Here is a 15,381-nt window from a genome sequence, read left to right on the forward strand (position 1 = left end):
GGGGGGTAAGGAGAGGAAGTGGGCCGGCTGGGCCTTTGCCCAGTTGGGCCGGTGCCCCGGGGGGCCTTTCTCTCATCATCTTTTCTGTTTGTTTTCTGTTTTGTAGTTTCTTTTCCTTTTATTTGTCTTCTTTTCTGTTTTAAATCATTTTAAATTATCTAGGCATTTTATAAAAATGTGTTAGCTTTATTATAATTACCCAGGCATTTAACTGCACACCCCGACCATTTTAGTTTAATATTTTGAAAACTTTGTCATTTGACATTAGTCTGAATTTGAATTTGAAACGTTTTCGAATCAACCCGAGATTAACTACAGTGACCGAGGTGACATGGCACCATTAACATGAGATTATTGTAGCATGATTATCCGGGCGTCACATTCAGCAACATGGCAACAGCAGTTAAACAAACATTGAAGAGGGTCTGGACCATGGCAACTGCGGGGACGCGTGCTGACTGTCACGCGGGGCGTGCGGGACCGTGAGGTAGGTGGCAGAGAGAGGTCGTGTGGCAGTTATCCATTTTACCCACACGTAGGCGTGTGAGAGGGATCGCAAGAAAAAAAAGAGGCATGTGGGCGCTAATTGTTTTGCCCACACATAGGCATGTGGGCTGGTCCTCTTAGACACTACACAAAACGTATGGCCAGACCCTTTAACGCCCACAAGTGTGGCAGTTATCGTCCTCCTTTTTTTGGTAAAGCTTCCAACCTATTCATCATCACACATGATAATACGAATAATAGAAATAATAAAAATTACATCAAGATCTGTAGACCACCTAACGACGACTACAAGCACTGAAGCGAGCCAAAGACGCGACATCGTCATCGCCCCTCCCTTACTGGAGCCGGGAAAACTTGTTTTAGTAGACAATCGGAAAGTCGTCGTGCTAATACCCTATAGGACCAGCACATCAAAATAGTAACTGCCACCATTGAGGAGAAACTTAGATCAAGACGAACCAACCTGTCGACACGCGAACATAGACGAACAAATACCGCATCCACGTGGATCCATCCAAGACAAACGACGACCGAATCTCGCGAGATCCGCCGGAGACAAACCTCCACACGCCCTCCGATAATGCTAGAAGCACCACCAAGACAAGGGCTAGACAGGGAGAGCAACCGTCCCCTCGTCTCTCTGAGCAGGACACAAACCCTAAAAAAACTCAGAAGAGCATAAAAAAATGAAGCCCTCCCACTGGCAAAGACCGGTATCCACCACATCTACAGGGCCCTAACACCACAGGAGACGAGGCAGACCGACGTCAGCGCCTGTGGGAGGCAGAAAAAACCCTAGCGGCGGCTGGGTAGGAGCGCTCTTTCTTAGCGCCGCTAGTAATTAGGAGTCATTTTCTACGTGGAAATTAAGTATGGTCGTAAGCCATGTCTAATCTGCTACCAGTCCACTAGTCTAGTGGAGTACTACTAGCTAGTAGGGGCTAAGAATATGCTCCACCAAGTCTAATATTTTTTTCAACAAGATTAGTGCGCCCTAGATATAGAAAACATAGTTTTTTAATGGCAACACATGATCTAGTTACTTTGACGCAGTCACGAGTTTGCAAATATCTCAACCTAATAAGATCGGCTTGGAGCAGGAGTCAGATAATATAATGGTTTTCCGCAAAAAAAGAAAGGAAACTCTCATTGGGTCTGTTCGTGAGATAATATAATGCCCTACATCACGTCGAGCAGTATGTACATATAATAGAGCATCTTCGGCTATAAGAGCACCTTCAATAGTAGATTGATGTAGTAAAACTTATAGCAATGTAAAAAGGATTATAGGGTATGAGAGAGAAGGTTTTTGGGCATCGTGACTGTTGTGGCTTTTTTCTGATGGCCCAAAAATGATGCACAAAAAATTGGAAAGCAATTGAAACATGAGATCAGAGGATGAGGAGGCCGGGATGTGGATATGACGCTCCTCGGGTGCCAAACTCCATTTCGACCGGCAGAGGTCGCCCATGCTTAGATGGTCGTGCATATGATTTTTGAACTATTTAAAATAAAGTGCTCCAATGCACCAGTGCTCCAAAAATTCACACTCAAGAAATAAGCCACTCTGGTGATTTTGATGATGATACAAGTAACTATACGTGAGCTACACAAATATGACATATCATTATTTTGAAAATGATAAACAGTGCATATATTGTTTGCTAATTAGCAATCATTGTTTTTTCATTTTTATGTATCTCACAGGTTTATTTATTTCATCACCAAATTTTACGTGTAATATACATGCATATGAACATGCTAAATTGTTTTCCATTTTTTAATACTTTTAAATGTGATTTTTGAACTATTCAAAATAAAGTGATCCGATGCACCCGTGCTCCAAAAATCCACACTCATGGGTTAAGTAGGTGCTAGTAGCAAAAAGAAATGCATGATATGCATCTGTAGTACTCCAATAGAAATTGCTTTGGTAGGACGAATATCCATTCATTGTACAAAAAATGTCGTTATCAGATTAAAAAATGATACGACAAAAGTGTGTCATATAAACAATTCAAAAAATATTTGTTCTGGTTTTATGCAATATACAATGTGTGTTGCCTAAATTAATGGGGCACAATGCACATGATACCAGTTTAGTACAATAATAATTCCCCAATGCAACAGTGTGACACTTTATTTGTTCATTTGTAGAATCTCAATACAAAGTTGTCGCTTGGATTTACGCGAAATTAAGTTTTTCTTCTCTTTTCATGTGCTATGTACTGCTCCCTCCGTCCCATAATGTAGTAGTGTCAAAAAAACGTCCTACATTATGGGACAGAGGGAGTATGATATTGCAACTCTCTTTTACATCATTAATTGCAGGTACGTCTGCTTAGACACACTCGACGTGCTTAATTACCCACTCTCTAGAGGTTTTGAATTGGTCTTCTAAGGTATGGTTTTGACTGAGCAAGTCAGTGCCCATATCACTTTATTTTGTCCGTCCGTGATGATAACAAAATCCCCATGTTACTGCGAAAAAGGTCCCATAGTGCGTACTAGAGAGATAAAATGTGCAGACGAAGAAAAGTGCGGGGAAAGATGACAGAAAGGAGGGTCGTAGTGGGGCTTGGGAATGTGCTGATGGCTACTTGATGTGATGGACGCGCTTTTGTTGTCTTGCGCTAGATTCGATCTCCTGCTTACGTCGTGCCAACGAGAAAAACGGCTTATGCTTGCTCAAACACTCTAGCCGGCCGTGCGATAATGTGGTGTGGACGCCTTTCTTCTTACAAATTTTGCACTAGTATGATATTAAGAAAATACAGTAGTTCTCATGCTAAATCTAACAATTATAGATTGCATGAAGAAATTAAATAAACGTGAATCACTTCTTTTTTAGTTTTTCCATTTTCGCAGTGTATTAGATAAAAACATCCCTTACAAGAACATCATTAAAAGAATATGAAATCACAAGCAAGTCCTTGATGAAATCAACACCATATTTCCTTCTACATCCACCAGCAGTACGCCGTGGGCACTGGCGGAGCCACGGCAAGGCTGAATAGGCCGTGGCCCGCCCAAGTTTCTGCAGTTTGTACACTATTTTTTTCTTCTGGACCTTGAAACACCAGCTCACAGGCTGTTTCCTTTCGTTTGGCCCACCCAGCCCGCCCAAGGATGGGTTTCAAGCTCCGCCACTAGGCATGGGCAAAGCTTGTTGCCACCTTATCAGAGCAACCTTAAAGAAGCGACTGCTGGGAAGCCATCTATATAAACCAGAAGACACCACCGACCAAAATGTGAGCAAATCGCCGTAACGAAGAAGCTGGCACCGAGAAGGGGTAGAAGATAATCCCATCTCCGGATAGAGCAAGGAAGGGGATACAAACCTCTCAAGTCCCCGACGGAGCCACATATGACTGAGCCTCGTCAGACGGAGAAGAAACCAGAGAACAGAAACACGCGGTGACGCCGTTCCCTTTGTAGGACGCCATCGATCACGTAGATGAGACGAAGACAAAAACAAGTCCCAAGATCTGGCCTTGATTGAAGCTCAACATGCCCTCCAAGAGTTGGGTCTCCAAATTCCTGTATATACGACATGTACCAGCTTAACGCTATGTACCATACTCGCTCATTTGGGTTTATATTCTTACAATACAATAAATGAAAACAAAGCAAGAAAAGGCTTACCATGTTATGAAAACTGAACTTAACTTTGTACAAAGAAAATTATAATTTTTGCTTGTGCGCATGTGAATTCATGTCATCAGAAATTTTTATGTTACTTTATTATAATCTCTTCTTTTGAGGGTTTTACATAATTAAGTTGACACGAACAAGCCATAGGCTAGAATTTTGCCAATTAATGGCACTAATTGTAAAATTTGATTTTATGATAATTATGGTCATACTCGAGACGATGAAAGGCCATGTACTTTCAAAAGATAACCGAACACGTGTTTTATACTCATGTAGAGATTATCATAAATGTTGCAATTTAATAGTTTCCAAAACCTACCTATGTAGACCATGTAAAGGAACACGCATAACACAACAAAGGTGCACGTTTAGGCATACAGAAGAATCACCGATTAATTAAGAGTTACTTATTAATGAAACATAAAACGGTATGGTGCAATTGATGTTTTCATAGGTTGGTAGTGGTGACAATTTGGTATCATCATCATATAGCGCTAATGGAGTGAGATTGTTTTCAGCCTGTACCCCATAATTATCGCCACTACACGCGCACAAAATTTCGGGATGATGTTTCATGTTTTGCAAAGTTGGCAACATGCAAATGATTCTTAGCTCCACTACATTCTACTCCCTCCGTTTCTAAATATAAGCCCCTTTAGAGATTCCAATACGAACTACGTATGAAGCAAAATGAGTGAATCTATACTATAAAATGCGTCTATATACATTTGTATGTAGTCCTTATTGAAATATCTAAAGTGACTTATATTTAGAAACAGAGTGAGTATAAAAGATAGCACAATTACAACATGGATTAGGCCTGCGCCCAAAGTGTTGGGCCCCGCGTGCATGCATGCTAATGTGTTCTCACCTCTTACTTACAACACATATGGTAGGTTGCAGAAATCCCATTTGGAGCTCGGCCTCTAGTGAGGCCTCCAAATTCAAATTTGAAATTTCATCAAAATTCATATTTTTACATTATTTAAAATTCTGAAAACAAATACAAATAGACATTAAGGCTTAATACACCTGTGTGTAAATTTTCAGTTTAAAATATATTCAAACGAGGGCTGTGCAAAAAAGACAAATCTGGGGCTGTTTAACACATGTTCATCCTCCCAAGCCATGAATTTGTCTTTTTTGTATAGGTCGCAACTCAAGGTATTTCATCATGAATTTTTACACACATGTGAGTTACATCCTTACATACACACATATTGTTTTCAGAATTTTTTGAACCATAAAAGTTTGAATTTGAACTTTTCAAAAATAAAGGCCTCCATATAGCTCGGCCTCCAAAACGGCTCTCTTGGTAGGTTGTTGTTATCGCCGACTTCAGTTCCCTTCCAGCAAGCATTTAGAACCCCATTTGTCCCAGAAATATGTATTCCCAAGAAATTATTCTGTACAATTTGTGATAATTTGGTGTTAACAATCGATAGTCAGCGTATGATTATGATACAGGGCAACTACCATCATGTCCAGCGTGTAGTCACTCTAGGTATCCATGAAGAGAGGGATATGCCACATAAATTAGCGAACAGTTCAAGGCTCGATTTAAATTGAGACTGACTGTGTTACAAAGTTTAACTGTTTAAGGAAAAAAAAGTCGGTGCTTTTCATGTCTATATATTATGTGGGACCCCGTGACTTCCATCGGGCCAAGCATATGGTGCCACATCTGTCCATAAACTTCAACCCATAAACAATGAGAATTGTTTGTAACTGTAGCATTTCTCATGAAAGTGCGCTCTCTCAGTTTACAGGGCGTGCGCGTACCCCTAGGTCGTTAATTTGACCAACCTAATACAAGTCATATATTACAAAAAAATATACGAATATAAACTTCAGATGTTCTATTTTCAAACACTATAATTTTTGTGTTATATAGTTTATATTAGGTGATAAAATTGACAACCTAAATATACGCGTAGGACTTGTAAACTGAAACGGAGGAAGTAGGGCAAGTGCGCTCGCTCTTGTAATGGTTATAGCTTGTTGTTGTACCGAGGAGGCAACTTCACTCCACTTAAAGGTAGGCCAAGGTCCAAGGCCGCTTTATTAAAAGGCAGAAAGAGAATTTGTCACAAAAATGAAAGTAAGTAGAGAAATGGCATTCGTGAAATAAGATCTTAAATATTTGGACATTCTCAACCATCACTTCTTTAAATAGAGCACTCCACTGGTCCGTCCAACCCCCCACTTACACACACTGGCACACGAGCACTTGCGAATTGTGATCTTTCCACTGCGCGTGCGTCCCTCGTAGCTCACCACCAATCTGCTCGCAGCTCAGCTCATCGTCGGCCATGGGGAACTGCCTGGTGATCCAAGACAGAAAGGAGATCAAGGTGATGAGCGTCGTCGACGGCGAGATCCTCAAGGTGCTCCCGCCACCCCTCTCTAAGGGCGCCCCGGCACGCGTCTCCGGCTCAGACCCCGACGACGAGCTCCGGGCGCAGAAGCAACACCTCAACGACGTCCAGGTGGGCGACTTGGGGCAGCTGCATCGTTTGTTCCCCTCCGACATGAAGGCGCCTTCCGCCGCCGCTGACCCTGGCGCCGTCATGAGGGTGAAGCTGGTCATCAGCAAGCAGGAGCTCAGGCGGATGCTGGGCAAGGACGACCAGGCCGTCTCCCTGGACGACATGGTGGCTCTCATGCGAAGGGGATCGGAAGATCAGCAGCAGGAGGAGATCGGTTGCTGCAGAGGGTGGCGGCCTGCCTTGCACAGCATACCTGAAGGCAGCGGTGATTTATTCTATTAGCAGAAGATATTAACTGGCGATTTTGGGAGCTTGCTGGAGAAAATGCAAATTGGATAATAAGCAGAAGAAAATATGCATGTGTGTATGTATATATTTATATATTCACATAGGAAAACAGAGATCATAGTTGGCTAGATTTGCTAGTAGTTTTGAGATAGGGGTTATCTTCAGGTTGTCTTGTTAGGTAGGTGCATGCATCCATGTAAGACAAGGTGAAGATAGTCTTGGAAATCAAACGAGACAATATAAACTTAATTATTGATGGCATATACTCGTTGTTAATAAGCTTTTTTTCCATTATTTCACACGTGTTCTAGTTTGCTATGTGTCAGTAATGCCAAGCCTCACCCTTCTTGGCGATCGCGATTCATCAAACAGAGATTAATTTTGGGCATGTATAATGGTTGATAAGTCAGTTTTATTTTAAACCTGTCATGTAATCTAGAGAAGGCAATAAAAATACGATGTATAATGGATTATTCATTATATCTCTAGTAACTAGTCTATACCTAAATATGTGGTTAGAGATATGGTTGCTAAGAGATCATCCCTTAATTAAGAGAAGGTAAGCCTTTTTTCTGGCTTCTCTCTCCACCTCATCATTTATCTCACATGGCACTTCCAAGGATAACACGGGAAATACCCTTTGGCTCTCAGTGGATTTATCTGAGCAAAAGGCTTCGCAGAAGTAGTTTCAAACATAGTGTAACTCACCTGTTTGTCAGGAAAATTGACTTGCACAGAGTAACAATGATCCACGATGTAGGCAACACCGACTTGTCCAAACTATATAATCATAATTCGAGTCAGGATCAGTAGAAGTGACGAGAAAATATAACCATTGTTGGCAGAAGTCCTAGCTCACTTCTACTTCAATGAATACATATCCCTTTTTCTGCAGAAATAAGTCAAACAGATATCCAACAACTTAGTAGATACTGAACTGTATACGGATTGCTGGCATATAACACACACACTTCCATGCGTTGCTAGTGGTGTTTAGTTGTATGCTGAAGCGGTGGGTAGGGCTATTTAAATGGATCAAATCATACTGGTTCTCCTGAGATTGCTGCCTCAAGTACTGTGCAAAGAAATTAGGCTCTGAAGTTCCTTTGCGGCCTCATGCCTCAGAAACTGGAACACTCTGCCATTTCAAAGACGCTGAAGGCAAAACAGTGAACATATACTGGCATGCTTCGTGTAGCATTCTTGTTCTGATGATTCTTTGGAAAGGCATGACACTCTCAGCACAGCGTAAGCTGGTCTTCAACAGGATCCACTACAACACGCATATGATCAAAAAGTTTGTCCAGCGTCCCATATATCTCATTTGCCTCACAGTGAGACGTGTCATCAGCAACAAACATGTGCTTCGCATTCCGCACCTCGATCCAACTGCAAGCTTGGTCCTTCCTCAGACCCTTCTCCTTCATAATCCCCCTGATACGGCGGGCATCATCCCACTGACCTGCCGCTGCGTAAATGTTTGACAACATGACATACCGACCGCTGTTTCCAGGCTCCAACTGAAAAAGGGACTCCGCCACTTTCTCTGCAATCTCAATATTGCCGTGAACACGGCATGCGCCAAGAAGCGCCCCCCACGACCCAGTTGTACCTGGACCAATCCTGGATGACAAACCTTTGATGAACTCGCTTGCTTCTTCCAGTTGATGGTTCCGACCAAGAGCATCTATGAAGGAGGCATAGTGTTCAGCCCTTGGTTCAACACCATGGTACTTCATTGATTCAAGAATCTGACGGCCATCAGAGACTAGACCGGCATGACTGCAAGCCGTTAGGACAGCAAGAAAAGTAACATAGGTTGGCTGCACTTCAGCTTCAAGCATCCTTTTGAACACAGCAAGTGACTGCTTCCCCTGGCCATTGTGCGAGAACCCTGTCACCATGGAGTTCCAGGAGATGAAGTCCCGTTCAGGCATCCATGCAAACACTAACATGGCAGTCGCCATGTCACCGCACTTGGAGTACATGTCAATGAGGGCATTGTGGATGAAAATGTTGAAAGGGTCTGAACCGATGCAGCGGCGCAACATGAAACCATGCACTTCCTTCCCTCGAATAACAAGCCCGAGCTTGGCGCATGCACCAAGAGACGACACCAAAGCAAACGGTGTTGGTGCCATCCCCTGAACCAGCATCTGTCGAAAAAGTTCCAGAGCGGCATCCTCCTCGCCATTCTGCTCGTGCCCAGAGATGAGTGCCGTCCATGCAATTGTGTCCTGCTCCGGCATCATGTGAAATACCCGGACTGCCTCATCGAGCCTCTTTGCACGGCAGTACCCTGCAATCATCGATGTCCAAGAGACCGTGTCCCGGATGCTCATCTGATTGAACAACGTCCTGGCGTCCTCCATCCTCCCGGCCTTGCTAAAGGCATCCACCATTGCATTGGCCATAATGACCGTCACCTCCACCCCCGACACCACTACCGCGCCGTGCATCTCTCGGAGTGGCCTCACGGCTCCCATCCCAGCGCACGCGCTCGCCACGCTGACCACTGCAAAACGGTCGACGGCCACCTCCGGCCCCAGGCACCTGTCCCTGGCCAACCGGGCGAACACACGGAGCGCTTCCCCTTGCCGGCCGTGCCGCGCGAGGGCCGAGATGACGGTGTTGTAGGATACTACATTGCGAGAGGGGGCAGGCATCGCGTCGAGCAGGTGGAGGGCGTCGGGGAGGGTGGCGGGGCCGCGTGAAAGCGCGGCCAGGAGGTTGTTGTAGGAATGGGCATTCCTGTACGGGAGTTCTTCGAAGGCTGCGCGGGAGGCCGCCGGGGAGTTTAGCGTGGCGTAGAGCTCGATGAGGCGGTTGGAGAGGAGGGTGTGATGGTTGAGCGCCGTCTTTACGAGGAGCGCGTGCGCGGCACGGCCGAGGCGGCGGACGTCGCCCACGGAGATGGCGCGCTCGATGAGGTCGAGCACCGTCGCGACGTTGACGTCGGCGGCGGTGGCGGGTGGAGTAGCCGCGGGCGTGGGGCATGGCGGCAGGTGGACGGCGAGCGTCGGCGGGAGACGGCGCATGCCACAAGCAGAGCAGAGTAGCGGCAACTATCGGGCCGGCGGCCCATGCCCTACCAGATGCTGCCTAGCCTTGGGCCACGAGGGCTGGCACAAACTTTGGTTCAAAGTGAAACCGTGCAGCTTGATAGAGATGCGAACCCTCGCGCTCAGGCTGGTCATAGTGGGTAACATAAGTAGTATCATGTATATGGGACTCACAAACATATTTATGTTGCAGGCAATTAAAAAAGAGATAGATGGTTATAGTAACATAGGTAGATACCGTAACATAATAAATATGATGCTACTATGTGTCATGCTGGCAATAAATGAGACCACACATGATACTAATCTATGATACTACTCCCTCCTTTCTGGTTTATAGGGCTTATCTCAAAATTTTAGTTTTTCCATTTTATAAGGCTCAATTTGGTTGTTTCTCATCACATGTTCAGATTCCAAGATGCATTAAATCATTGCATGCAAGTATTAAGAGAAAAATGACCAATGCATGTAATTTATGCGTGCATGCATTGCAATTAATGCATTGGTAAACATACTTTTTTGAGAAAAACAAGAGCATTAATTGAGTGCTTTTGCAAACTACAAAAAGTATTCCACCACTCACCATCTATCTTGGTTGGTGAGATTTTTGAATTGAGCCTTATAAACCGGAAAGGAGGGAGTATGCACTATAGAGGTAGTAACATAGACTAGTGACACATGCATGTTACTAGTCTAAGTTACTCACCACTATGATCAGCCTCAAGGGGCTAACCAGGGTTCCTCGTATTGTCTTCGAATTTTTGTCCCCTCGCTTTCAGCTGCCACCTTGGCGCTGAGAGCAACTCTAGCCGACCCCACATTCCGCCGGCTCGCAAAACGCGTTTGCAGTTCGCGCAAAACAGCTTTCGCGGGTCGGTTTGGGCTGACACAGATGCAGACCCCCCAAACGGATCCATAAAAAAATATATTAACGGAATATATTTTTTTACGGGTCGGCTTTGCGGGGTCTGCTCTTTGCGCTGCTGCATCCCGCATATCATCATCCCACAAATATCAAATACAACATAATTCAACAATAAAAAACAAACTGAATTATTCCAATCAAACATAATACAATAATCATCCGCATTACAAATAATTATTCAAATAACACTAGCAAACTTAAATAGTGCAATACAAAATTTGTCATGAATACAAATACAAATGAATACAAAAATAAGTCACTGTCTAGCCCTTTGCCAATGGTGTTCAATGAGATCTTTCTGAAGTTGAAAGTGGGTGTCTGCATTTTCAATCTCCTTGTAAGTCTGAAGAAAAGCTCTAATGCGGTTTGGGTCTCTTGCTGGTTTGACACGGCTACCCACATTGTCGTAAAAGAATTCTAAGTTCAATCCTCTCTCATCTTCAAGAATCATATTGTGCAGGATAACACATCATGTCATTATGTTCTTCAAGGGTTTTTATCCCAAAAACGAGCAGGACCACGGACAATGGCAAACCTAGATTGCAAAACACCAAATGCTCTTTCAATGTCTTTTGGGGCTGCCTCTTGCACCCTTGCAAATTCACATTTTTTTGTTTTGGGTTCTTTGATGCTCTTGACAAATGTGCACCAAGGAGGGTATATACCATCTACAAGATAGTATCCCTTTGTGTATCCATGCCCATTGATAGTGTAGTTGCAAGCAGGAGCATCACCACTAGCAAGCCTAGCAAACAAATGAGACCGTTGCAACACATTGATATCATTGAGAGTGCCCGACATACCAAAAAAGCAATGCAAATCCATAAATCCTCGGATGCTACGGCCTCTAGCACAATTGTTGCATCAAGAAACTTGCCACAATATATTCATTGCCAAGCCTTGGGGCAATTTTTCCAATTCCAATGCATACAATCAATGCTACCTAGCATGCCAGGCCAACCTCTTCTCTCATTTGATGCCATCAATTTCTTTGTGTCATCTTCATTGGGTGCCCGAAGATACTCAGGACCGAAGACACGAATGATCACTTTCGCAAATCTACGCAGAGACTCAATTGTGCTATCTTCACCAATGCGAAGATACTCATCGGCATAGTCAGCCGGAACGCCATATGCAATCACCCGCATAGCTGCGAAGATTTTTTGATATGCACTAAATCCCTTTAAGCCCACGACATTTCTTCTTTGAGTAAAATACTGGCAATTTGCCTCGCAAGCTTCAACAATTTTCACAAAGAGGGATCAACGCATTCGGTACCTTCTCCGGAAGAGGTGCGGAGGATATGTAGGATTCTCCGTGAAATAGTCTTGCATCAACATCTCGTTCCCAAGATGGCGATTCCGAGGAATGCACAAACGACCGACAGTCAATCCTCGCCTCCTCTTCCGGTGCTCGTCTTCATGCTCCTTCACGGCAAGAGCCATGACTAATGTTTGCTGACGGAAGTTCGCAAGCATGCTCTCAACATCCGAGTCGTCCGAATCGGACGAATCGGATAGCAAGAACTTCTCACACGGGGTCAACTCCATCTACACGCACACCGGCGCGTCAATCTACTACGCAGCTCGCAAAAATCACAAAAAAGGGACTAACCGGTGGTGGCTGATCCTAGGCGGCGACGAGGGGTGCGCTCGACGATGGTCGATCCCCGGCGGCGGCGGCGACGGGGGGCGGCTCTTCTCGCCGGATTCAGAGGGGCGGTGCAGCCCTCGGCACGGGAGGGTGTGGGATGGCCCCGGGGCGCGATTCCGCCCGCAGATATGACCGGAATCGCCGGCTGCGGGCGGGCGAAAGCAAAGGGCGGACGGCGGCGGAAGGAGGGGGAAAGCGCGTGGGCTGAAATGTCCCTCCCGCCAACTGCTTCTCTCCGATGCAGGGCATCGCAGCCGAGGGGGGGACCCGCGTTTTCCCGGGTTGGGGCGGAGAATTTGCCGCGCCCCCAAAATTTTTTGTGGGCCGGGGCGGGAATGCGGGGTCTGGTCGGGCAGGATTTCCGACCCGTACCCGCTGGCGGTTATTTTGCGGGTCGGGGGCGGATGCGGGGTCTGCTAGAGTTGCTCTGAGAGGTGGCAGACATCGGACCTTCAAGATCTCTATGTTCTTCATCAATATTTAGTGATCACCATAGTTTTGTAGAATAAATTTTCTCTCGTTCTTTTTGGCAGTGGCATGAGGTTCGAGAATTTTCTGTCCTCGCGGATTTGATTATTCGGATCTGATGAATTTGTGTTGTTGTGTCAAATTTTTGTTGTTGGTTTGATTTTTTCTGGAGGTGAGATCGACACCATGATGAAAATATAGTGATTCGACGGCCTACACTCCTATTATTAGGTGACTCAATGCACTTTCAAAATTCATTATTGATAATGTTCGTGCGGGTGAAAGAGTGACAACATCGTTACACCAGTCTAATTAAAGCCTCTTTACCAAAATCTTTGAAGTATTTCTTTGAATAGAGATTGATACCACAAAGAAGATGTTTACAAGAGGTTTCGTTGTAATTCTTAGTCATATGAGTTACTTTGTATTTTCTTGGATCTTAGATCCAAACAAGCGTATCTGTAATTGTTATGAGTATCAATAAAGTCAGAGTTGTTTCTTAAAAAAGACAGAGATGTACCGTATGTGGCCGTTCTTTATTGTGACCTAGAGTAATAAAGCCCAGAATGCTTGCCTTGTCACCGCCGTGTCATTTTACAAACAAAAAACCCTCTATTTTATGTAGATTAACCCGCAGTACATATTTAAGTCACAACTGGACCTTTTCTTTGCATTTTCTTAGAAAACCCCGTTTCACATAATCAACCCACCGTCCATAGTTAAGTCAGCTAAATCGTTTGTTTGTTTTAACATAAAACCCTCAACTTTTCGGTTAATCAATCTATAGTTTATCTAAAACAAAATTATCCATATCTTTTAAACAGTAACTCTGATTTTAACATGTTATATATGAAATTTGATTAAAAAATGTGTAGAAATTAAATATAATGTTATTTTCAGCTATTAATATTTTCATAATATTCTTTTGGTGCAAACTTAATCTATAGTGCACGGTCCGTTTTTCTTTCATAACGGCGGCGATCTGAATTGCAAATAATCACCCATTAAAACCAGATTAAGAGGAAAGAGGAAATAAAATATCTATAACTACGCATGCACACCTCTGATTGCCATTGTTGTGAACTTAGCTCCTGGACCTTTTTATTATGCACTAACTTTCACCTCTCCCACCATAAAACCAGGAACCAATAGCAATTACTTCTGTTGAATTTCCCATACCGAGGAAAAGACATTCTTCAGGTGGTTGTAGCAATAAATATTCTAGCACAAATTCTCCCGCATGATCCACAATGCATGCTTTATGAATAGCAAAGTCCAAACCCAGTAACGTGCATACCTCTTTAGCTTCTACACAAGTGAATAACAACTGCTTGGTATCCTCCGTTGCTATACCGCATGTAGGACATTGTCCATTGACTTCTATATGTCTGTTAGACAAAGTCACCCGACATGGTAGCAATCCTAACATAGTTCGCCAGAGAAAACAATTAACCTTGGCTGGACAGTTTAAGCTCCAGATCGACCCCCACGTCTCCAACGTATCTACAATTTTTTATTGTTCCATGCTATTATAGATCAATCTTGGATGTTTTATATCCAATTATATGCAATTATATATAATTTTTTAGGACTAACCTATTAACCTAGTGCCCAGTGCCAGTTGTTGTTTTTTTGCTTGTTTTTGGCTTTTCAGAAATTGATATCAAACAGAGTCCAAAAGGTGAAAACAAACTTTAGATTATTTTTTTCTGGTCCAGAAGGGACCCTAGAAGGTTCGGGAGAAGACCTGAAGAGACATGAGGGAGCGACAAGCTCGGTAGGCGCCCCCCCAGGCTTGTGGGCACCTCGTGGCACCTCTTGACCTAATTTCACCTCTATAAATTCCCAAATATTCCAAATACATCAGAGAGCTACCCAAAATACTTCCACTGCCGCAAGTTTCTGTTCTTCCGCGATCCCATCTGGAGGCCTTTTTTGGTACTCTACCGGAGGGGGAATTGATCATGGAGGGCTTCTATATCAACCTTGCTGCCCTTTCAATGATGTGTGAGTAGTTTACCACAAACCTACGAGTCCATAGCTAGTAGCTAGATGGCTTCTTCTATCTCTCTTTGATCTTTAATATAATGTTCTCCTGGATGTTCTTGGAGATCTATTCGATGTAATCTTCTTTTGTGGTGTGTTTGTTGGGATCCGATGAATTGTGGGTTTATGATAAGATTATTCATGATTATTATGTGAGTCTTTTCTGAATTCTTATATGCATGATTGTTATATCTTTGTATTTCTCTCCGGTCTATCTGTTTGGTTTGGCCAACTAGATTGATTTACTTGCAATGGGAGAGCTGCTTTGTAATGGGTTCAATCTTGCGGT

At 43.9% G+C, this 15,381-nt stretch overlaps 2 protein-coding genes across 2 annotated transcripts; one reads left to right on the forward strand and one right to left on the reverse strand.

Moving 5' to 3' along the window:
- The first annotated feature begins 6,323 nt into the window (after positions 1-6,323).
- Positions 6,324-7,212, forward strand: LOC119308235. Its single transcript, XM_037584356.1, has one exon. The coding sequence runs from the start codon at positions 6,474-6,476 to the stop codon at positions 6,930-6,932; it is 459 nt and encodes a 152-aa protein (XP_037440253.1). The 5' UTR covers positions 6,324-6,473; the 3' UTR covers positions 6,933-7,212.
- Positions 7,213-7,695: 483 nt separating this feature from the next.
- On the reverse strand, positions 7,696-9,988 carry LOC119308234 (pentatricopeptide repeat-containing protein At2g13600-like). Its single transcript, XM_037584355.1, has one exon. The coding sequence runs from the start codon at positions 9,974-9,976 to the stop codon at positions 8,177-8,179; it is 1,800 nt and encodes a 599-aa protein (XP_037440252.1). The 5' UTR covers positions 9,977-9,988; the 3' UTR covers positions 7,696-8,176.
- Positions 9,989-15,381: the final 5,393 nt, after the last annotated feature.

This window comes from Triticum dicoccoides, chromosome 5B, assembly GCF_002162155.2.
Source record: "Triticum dicoccoides isolate Atlit2015 ecotype Zavitan chromosome 5B, WEW_v2.0, whole genome shotgun sequence".
Lineage (NCBI taxonomy): Eukaryota > Viridiplantae > Streptophyta > Magnoliopsida > Poales > Poaceae > Triticum > Triticum dicoccoides.

Bases quoted from the DNA above. Each gene is read 5' to 3' on its own strand.
- LOC119308234 (XM_037584355.1), bottom strand. From the start codon at position 9,976: ATGCGCCGTCTCCCGCCGACGCTCGCCGTCCACCTGCCGCCATGCCCC.
- LOC119308235 (XM_037584356.1), top strand. From the start codon at position 6,474: ATGGGGAACTGCCTGGTGATCCAAGACAGAAAGGAGATCAAGGTGATG.